At 31.4% G+C, this 9,237-nt stretch overlaps 2 protein-coding genes across 2 annotated transcripts; one reads left to right on the top strand and one right to left on the bottom strand.

Annotated features, from left to right (window-relative positions):
- Positions 1-1,981: 1,981 nt before the first annotated feature.
- On the top strand, positions 1,982-2,629 carry HELRODRAFT_69923 (hypothetical protein; the record flags this gene model as incomplete). Its single annotated transcript, XM_009030625.1, has 2 exons — positions 1,982-2,242; positions 2,483-2,629. The coding sequence occupies 2 exons, from the start codon at positions 1,982-1,984 to the stop codon at positions 2,627-2,629; spliced, it is 408 nt and encodes a 135-aa protein (XP_009028873.1).
- A 2,659-nt stretch (positions 2,630-5,288) lies between these two features.
- HELRODRAFT_164663 (hypothetical protein) lies at positions 5,289-6,087 on the bottom strand (the record flags this gene model as incomplete). Its single annotated transcript, XM_009030670.1, has 3 exons — positions 5,289-5,525; positions 5,579-5,679; positions 5,916-6,087. The coding sequence occupies 3 exons, from the start codon at positions 6,085-6,087 to the stop codon at positions 5,289-5,291; spliced, it is 510 nt and encodes a 169-aa protein (XP_009028918.1).
- Positions 6,088-9,237: the final 3,150 nt, after the last annotated feature.

The following is a 9,237-nucleotide window of genomic DNA, read 5'->3' as shown; positions in this document are numbered from 1 at the left end:
CAGCAGCCCGAATACCTATCTGAATAGTTATCGCAGTTTCTTATAAAGCCCGCACAAATCAACTCCTTATTTCGTGGTGTTTAATTTATTAGTCTTTGGATAGTATTAGTCGCTTGGATTTTCAATCCGACAATGCAGACTTACTTCGGTATTGGCGTTTACATGCTTACATCTAATCTTGAGATCCGCTCTGAATTTCTAGAGTAATCGAGAAGTAGTCAGAGAAGGAGGTAGGGAGTTCCAGAAAAAAGGTCTAATAAAAGCAAAAGCAGATACTTTCACCATTTTACAACTAGTTTATCCATCTATCTTTTTATCAATCCGTCATTCATTCATTTATCTATTTATTCATCTATCTATCATTCATTCAGCATTCATTCATTCACTCATTCATTCATACTTTATCCATTGATAACCTTGACTTTAACTTTATCCACCAATCTTTTTATCCATCCGTCATTCATTCATCTATCTTTTTATTCATCCATCTATCTATCATTCATTCATATTATTATTATTGATATTATTATTATTATTATTGATATTATTATTATTATTAATGGACAATGCGATAGTGTGATGGTTAAGGCGCCTGGCAGCTGTGTTGCAGTAACCGAGTTCCATTTCTATCACAGCATGCAAAAACTGTGTTTGTTGCTGCAGAGCAGATGCGTTTGAGAAATAATAATATTTATGACAATAATTATGGTAATATTTATGATAATAATTGTAAATTATATTTCATATAATTATCTATGTTACGGTATTTCTTTAATTTTTATTCTTTGCCTAACAGCCTGACTTTTGACTATCCCATTTAAATACTTTACACTTGGTCAGTTTTATTACTGCGTGTTAATAGCTTGGTATTTGTACCTAGAATTTAATTTTTCTGTTTTAGGTTGGTTATATCCATTTATTTATGATATCTGTATTATTTCATTATTGCTTTAATTGATTTTGCTTATTATGTTTTTTATTTACCAGAGGCGTAGCTAGGGGGCGGGGGTACATATGTCCCCTGGCGCCAAGTACAAGAGGCGCCAAAATTAGGCTAACAAAATTTTCACAAAAGTTAAAATTACATGTCAAAATAAACGATTAAAATAAAAAATATTAAATTTTAATAAATTAATAATGATTGTGGTAAGTTTTGATTTTTCATTTTTCACGCAAAACAACGAAATCATTTAAAATAAAGAGTGCCAACACCACCAGCACACACCGCTCCCATGTAAAATATACTGCTTTGAAATTGGTTTTAAAGTATACAAAGACGTAAAAACTAAGGTTAGATTTAAGCTTCTATCAACATTTAAAAATGTTATAAATAGAAAAATTTTTTTTTATTGAATTCAATAAATTTTATGTCAATAAGTTAAAGGCTAAGCATACATGACACATAATAACAACATCACTAATTGTGAGGTGAGCTGGACAATTTTCTTTATGCTATAACATGGGTTATGCATAAATTATAAGCTGACCTTTGTGTAAAAGAACTTGTGCACGTGTGTATACTATATAATTGTATATGACGAATCATATAGCTACATAATATATATATATACATATAGTTACATAAGCGCATAATTTAAGAACATTGTATGTTAGCGGTTAGGCTATTTACATGTGTAATAAAAAAAAATTTTTGTACACTGGGATTTTGTGATTAAACTATTGACTGAGTACTTTATCTGTATAACATGGTCAAGCAGTGTGCGCGCTATGAAAGTTCACATGTGAATTTTTTGTTTATTAGCTCTGAGCATATTATAAACTCTTTTAAAGTTCAGTAAGCCGTATTTTATAAAGTATTAATCTATCGTATCTGCGTGAAATCTGGAAAAACTATGTAAATTATCTTCGAAAGTGACTGAGCCACATGTTATAATTTTTATATTTATGTTTTATCTTTAAATACAATGTTCCATTAAAATTTTATTTGTTTTTGTAATTTTTACAATGTGATTAAACGTGGATGGGAGGCGCCAATTTTATAGTTTGTCCTCGAAAGCAAACATATATAACTGTAGGACAAGACAAGACAAGCAAAGTGTTTCAAAAAATTGTTCTACTTGGCATGCGTCATAGGGATCACGCCGTGACAGGAAATATCCTAAAGTCCATGAGTTCAGGATTGGCCAACTATTTTTTCGGCGCCAACTTAACTGAGAAACTGACTGTGGAGAAGTTCCTTGACTTTCAGAAGCAGCTGATGACCGAGGTGCTGCAGTTGGAGGTAAGATTAGGGATTAGGACATGACGATGGTGGTGATGATGATGATGTTGGTTTATTATTATTTGTAGTGGTTGTAGTAGCAGCAGTTGTGGTAGCAGTTGTTGTAGTAGTAGTAAAGCAACAGTGATGAAGATTTTAAAACTATAATAAAAATGATTGTAATGAGGATGATGATGACCGATAAAATGGTAAGAAGGAGAATAATAACAAACAACAACGACAAATAACAACGACAAACAGTTCAACAGATATGAACCGACGAATGGAAAAATCAACGAAAGAGACTTCGCAGATAGCATCATCATCTACGCTGGTCACAATTTCAATAAGAGGTCCAAGATGTTGAAGAAGGTTAAGAGGAACTTTGCCGGTGGGACCGTAAGTTAATTCTAAATTTCTAAATCCCTAATCCGATTTTTTCAGTTGGTTTGTTTGATGGTTGGTGTTAGTCATACCTAATTCGATTTTCTTTTATTTGGTCGTCAGTTCGCATTTTAAATCACTTTAATCGATCAATCAGTCAACCTACATCGTCATCTTCATCATCATCGCCTCGTCATCTTCCTCATCATGTCTTCAATTTGCTTGAACCAAATTTTTTTTTAAAAACTTGTTGAATTAAATATTCAAACCTCTGTTGATTATTCGATGCTCAATTATTTCGTAAATCAAACATTGTAATAATTTAAAATTTTAATGGTTATTAAAGATAAAACGATAATTTAAACACGCTCTATCAAAGCATTAACTATCAACCACACTCATCATAAAAGTCATATAAACTATAAATTGTAGATTTTATTAAAATGTTAAACCATTTAAATATATATATAATATAAACATACAAGCAATACATCCAATATGTTGAGTTTCAGTCCATTTTTAACAAAACCAAAACTATATCAATAAGAGTAAACCAGAAAATTTTTATTAAAATTAACATCAAAATTACACATTATGATAATATAACAAATGGCAAACCAGAATTTTTCAACCTTCTTATGGAAGGTTAATTTTGATGCATTAACTTCTTTGATAAAATCGTGGATGTCTTCGATAAGTGTATTGTCATTCATGAATTTTAATATGTCTTTTGTTCTTCGCACCACCCCGATTTTATGCCAACTTTCTGTTTGACTTCAAATGTGTTATCGACAAAACAACCCAACGCAAAATTATTTGCATTTGTATTTGGGGTTGCTGACTTACATTGTTTTCTTCACCACCATCCAGAGCCCAATGTCTTCAACAAGTACACTGTCATTCATGAATTTGAACCTGTTTTTTTCAAGTGTGTTCACTTCAGTGTTTAGAATCAGCATGTATGTACGTATGTATAACCCAGATGCTTCAGAGGAGTTGCAAATTTTTCTAACGTGAAATTATCATTAATGAATTGTGGCTGTAAAATGTAAAAACTCATACGGCGGTATGTTTGACCGCATCATGTTTTGAAATGTCTCGAAGCAGTGATCAGCTTTCCATCGGACTGACTGTTTCGCACAGCAATGAACATAATTTTAATATGTTTTTTGTTCTTCGCACCACCCCGATTTTATGCCAACTTTCTGTTTGACTTCAAATGTGTTATCGACAAAACAACCCAACGCAAAATTATTTGCATTTGTATTTGGGGTTGCTGACTTACATTGTTTTCTTCACCACCATCCAGAGCCCAATGTCTTCAACAAGTACACTGTCATTCATGAATTTGAACCTGTTTTTTTCAAGTGTGTTCACTTCAGTGTTTAGAATCAGCATGTATGTACGTATGTATAACCCAGATGCTTCAGAGGAGTTGCAAATTTTTCTAACGTGAAATTATCATTAATGAATTGTGGCTGTAAAATGTAAAAACTCATACGGCGGTATGTTTGACCGCATCATGTTTTGAAATGTCTCGAAGCAGTGATCAGCTTTCCATCGGACTGACTGTTTCGCACAGCAACGAACATAAGACCACCATGTCTTCAATTTTGAACCAAACTTTTTTTAAAAAGACTTGAATTAAATATTCAACACCTTTGTTGATTATTCGATAGTCAATTATCTCATAAATCAAACTTTGTAATAATTTTAATTTTTAATGGTTTTGGCATGTTTCAATTGTGTAAAAAAAAACAAGATACAAATATATTACATTTATTTACAGATAAGGCATGAAATGAATAAATTGACAAATAAAAACAATATGAAAAACGACAAAATACGAATAGAACCAGAAACCATAACAGTGTCAGCTAATTTAAACACGCTGTGTCAAAGCATTAACTATCAACCACACTCATCATTTATTAAAATGTTAAACCATTTAAATATATATATATAATATAAACATACAAGCAAAGTTCTTTGAAGTCATTCCACTTTGGATAAACTCTTTTGTAAAGTTTCATTAAGACAACGTCATGAGATTTGACTTTATCAAAAAATTAGCATTTCATGGGTCCATAGGTCCCTAATGGATCAACAATGTAACCCAGCGCTCCACGTTTTCTTTTAAGGCTCACCGGTTTGTACCACAATTTGGAAGATTTTCAGTGCACTGTCATTCATGAATTTGAATCTGTTTTATTTGGTCTTCGCATACATGCTCGTTTGTTTTTTGGTTCTGATAAAATGTTATACCGTTTTTCAACAATAAAAAACAAATAACAAACAACAGACAACAAAAATTTAATCAAGCACACATCCAGTAATTCTGCAGCTAAATCAGAGATGGGCAAACTTATTATTGACTACTTACTATTGGTTTTTAATGGACACACAAATTACTATTCGTCTTGTGTTTCCATGACGATTTATACGAAGCTGGTGATTTCTTAATATTTAAAACATTTTTGACTTTTTCATTACCAGCATCCATATGTTGAACCATTGTTTCTTTACTTTCGTTATTATCGCAACTTTCATCATCATCATGTTTCCTCATTTGACAACAAATTACTATTCGTCTTGTGCATCCATGACGATTTAAACGAAGTTGGTGATTTCTTAATATTCAAAACATTTAAAATTCTTCAATGGCTGGTTTTCATTAGACCCCTCATGCACTTTTTTGGAGTGATATTGATTCTACAGGTTGTGATTCTTTATCCTTCTCAACTTCTTTATTTTCTTTGACTCTATCAGCCACGATGACGTAATTTTTAAACATCTGTCCTTTTAACTTAGAGCTAAGTTTATTTAACTTATTTTCTGATCCGATGTCTACAAAGCCAAACTTTTTTTTATCAATTTTGTTGACAGCTATCACAGGGAAGCCATGTTTTTCCACCAATTCCTTGAGTTATTGGGCTGTCACACCCATAAAATCTCGACAGGCAAGGAACAAACTTGTTGACTTGTTAATTTGAACAACCTTCTAAAAAAAGCTGAAGCGGAATTTTTAAACATCTGTCCTTTTAGCTTAGAGCTAAGTTCATTTAACTTATCTTCTGATGGTGAGGTCATTTTCGATGGATGCCACAGTGATCAACCTCTCCAGCTACAGCTAAACTTGTTGACTTGTTAATTTGAACAACCTTCTAAAAAAAGCTGAAGCGGAATTTTTAAACATCTGTCCTTTTAGCTTAGAGCTAAGTTCATTTAACTTATCTTCTGATGGTGAGGTCATTTTCGATGGATGCCACAGTGATCAACCTCTCCAGCTACAGCTTTTTTCCACCCAGACCCTTGACGCAGAAAAGTCGATCGAGGAGTGATATTGATTCTACAGGTTGTGATTCTTTATCCTTCTCAACTTCTTTATTCTCTTTGACTCTATCAGCCACGATGACGTAATTTTTAAACATCTGTCCTTTTAACTTAGAGCTAAGTTCATTTAACTTATCTTCCTCGTTCATGAATTTGAATGTTTTTTTGGTCTTTGCACCAGCCCGTTTTTATTCGTCAAGTGTTTCACTCTTCGACCACTTCATCACCAGCTTCACTTGCTCATTTAACTTGAAAGATTTTATTATTATTATTATTAACATCAACATTATGTTGATATTCAGCAGGCACCTGAAGCTCTCAAACGACACCACCATCAGAGGGACTGCAGCGTGAAGAAAGCGAACATTTTCGTCAGTTTAATTAGCAGAGTGATATCATCACCCTATGCATATATTGTGATCAGAACAATGCATGAATAAATTTCTTTAACTATCAATATCTTATCATCGCTGTACTTATTTTAAATGAAGATTTTAAACTATGATTATGATTCCATTTTAATCATTGCTATTTCTCTATTAATTAATTATTTTACGCATTTTATGAAAAATTAAAAGATCTGCTTCCATGAATTTTAACATTATTATTGTTGTGGCTTGTTATTATTATTGCTATTATAATTATAGCCATCCTTGTCATATATAACTACAAAGCCACCGCTATCAACGCTGTTCTCGTCATCATCATCAGCATCGTCATAGATTTCTTCTTCATTACAATCGTCATCATCACCTGCGTTATTATTATCATAAATCATGTTTATCAGTATCTCGGCGAGTATCATAAATGATGTTATCAAATATCGGTAACATTATCATAAATTTTGTTAATGTTATCATAAATTATGTTAATGTTGTCATGAATTATATTATAAATGATATTAATGTTATTATAAATGATATTAATGTTATCATAAATTATTTTAACGTCATCAAAATTATTTTAATGTCATCAAAATTATTTTAATGTCATTATAAAATAAATTATTTTAATGTCATTATAAAATAAATTATTTTAATGTCATCATATAAATTATGTTAATGTTATCATAAATTAAGACTATCATCGTGATTAATGAAAATTACCGGTTGTACTTTTATCATCGATTTCGACCACGTGTTATTTGCTGTTTCTTGATCTCTTGACTGCCCATCCTCAAACTTATTATTATAATTAATTAATTATTTAATTAATAATCTGTAATAATAATAAACTAATTAATAATAAATTAATTATGCCTTAATTAATATTATATAGTACTAAAATTGTTACTTTTTAATTCAATGATACCATATTGAATGAATGAATGACAGAGAGTAAAATGTTGCTCATTCTTACATAATAACCTAACAACACCTACATTATAAAAAGTATTTCTAATGTAATCAATTCGAATGTAATTCTATTAAAATACAATTTTAATACTTAGTACGAGTGCATTGTGACAAATCATTAAAACAAAAAAAACAGTAAAATCTACCCACGTCGGCATAAAGATACAGCGAAACGACATCAATCTCTTCTTCCAATGAAATAACGATACAACAGTTCTGTGTATCCTCTTTTATACACGTACGCACACGCACACACACACACACACACACACACACACATATATATATATATATATATATATACATCCTTGTAACCAGCTAACTCTTTGTCTAATTAGCAATAACCTCGTGAATATTCATTCGCAAATACTTCTTTGTTCAACGTTCTTTTTGTCTAGTAAGCATTAAAAGCATTTGTATTTGTATCATAACTGATAGTATTTGTATCATAACTGATAGTATTTGTATGATAAATGATAGTGTTTGTATGATAAATGATAGTATCATAACTAGTACTATCATTATCATCACCGACAGATACTGCTTTTTAGGTTTCTTTACTCTAGTTCATCATGCCTGGAGTAGCTGGCCTACTTGCTGACCTACATAGTACAGCCTGAAATACTTGTAGTACACGTGTAAGCAAAACGTGTTAGTGTGTATGTGTGTTTGTGTGTGTGGTGTGTGTGTGTGTTTGTTTGTCTGTGTGATGTGTGATTGTGTTGTCGTTGTTTTTGGGACAAAAATTGTTGACGTTAAAGAAGCATTTTTCATCTTGCAAGTTCAAGCTTTATTGAATGATATTTCTCGCAATGAAATCTCAAAATATATATTCACATACACACAGACACGCACATACATATGCACTAACTCACAGACAGATGCGTGCACTCAGACGCACACACCCACACACACAGAGAGAAACTAGCTTAATTTAAAATCAGGGAGACAATGAATTCTTTCTCGCCATGGAAACTATTTAGACCAACATTCAGCGGAACAAAATAAAAGTTTGACATCAGCTACGAAGCAGTAAAACTAAGAAGCTTTGCACAGCAAAAGATTTATATGAAAATGTATATATGTGGTTATTTATGCGTGTGTTTGTGTGTATGGGTGTGTCTGTATGCGTGTGTGTATGTCATGTCAATATAGATTTATATAGAGTTATATAGAGTTTCATTGAAAATCATGGGATTTCCGCGATTTCAGTCCCCATGCTCACCTCTAACACACAAACATCTACACACGCGCACACAAACAAACACAAAAATTAAAAAAACTCGTATTTTAAAATCATTCAAAGCATTCAAATTATGAGTTTGTTTGTTTATTAAGTTAGAATATTATTATGATTATTATTATTAATGTTGTTGCTGTTATTATTATTATCCTTCTCATCATTGTAATATTCGTAAATTAAGTTATTACGTATAAAATAATACTGCAACTGCAAGACTTGATGATAGAGTGAAGAAAAGTAAAATGAATGAATGGATGAACGAACGATATATGAAATAACATTAAATAACATGCTAGTCAATTAATTTAATTAATGCATCACTAAGTAAAAAAAAGAATAATGAATGAATGAATGAATGAATGAATGAATGAATGAATGAATGAATGAATGAATGAATGAATGTACGATCGACCAACGAATGATTTGAAATAATGAAAAACCATTGGTACGCTCTACATTCTTAATTTAGAAATATTATATATTATTATATATACACCGATTGATTACAAAATCTCGTCATATGTGTCATGTGTGTGTTTGTGTACGAGTGTGTTTGTACGTGTGTGTGTGTGTGTGTGTGTGTGTGTGTGTGTGCGTGTGGTGTGTGGACGTGCGAGTTCATATTTGAAAAAAACTATCTTAAAACCAGATGCGTTATAAATACTATATATATATATATCTACAATAAATAGATACATATA

Source organism: Helobdella robusta (genome assembly GCF_000326865.2).
Source record: "Helobdella robusta unplaced genomic scaffold HELROscaffold_7, whole genome shotgun sequence".
In the NCBI taxonomy this organism is placed as follows: domain Eukaryota; kingdom Metazoa; phylum Annelida; class Clitellata; order Rhynchobdellida; family Glossiphoniidae; genus Helobdella; species Helobdella robusta.
This window is presented reverse-complemented; position numbering and strand designations above follow the sequence as displayed.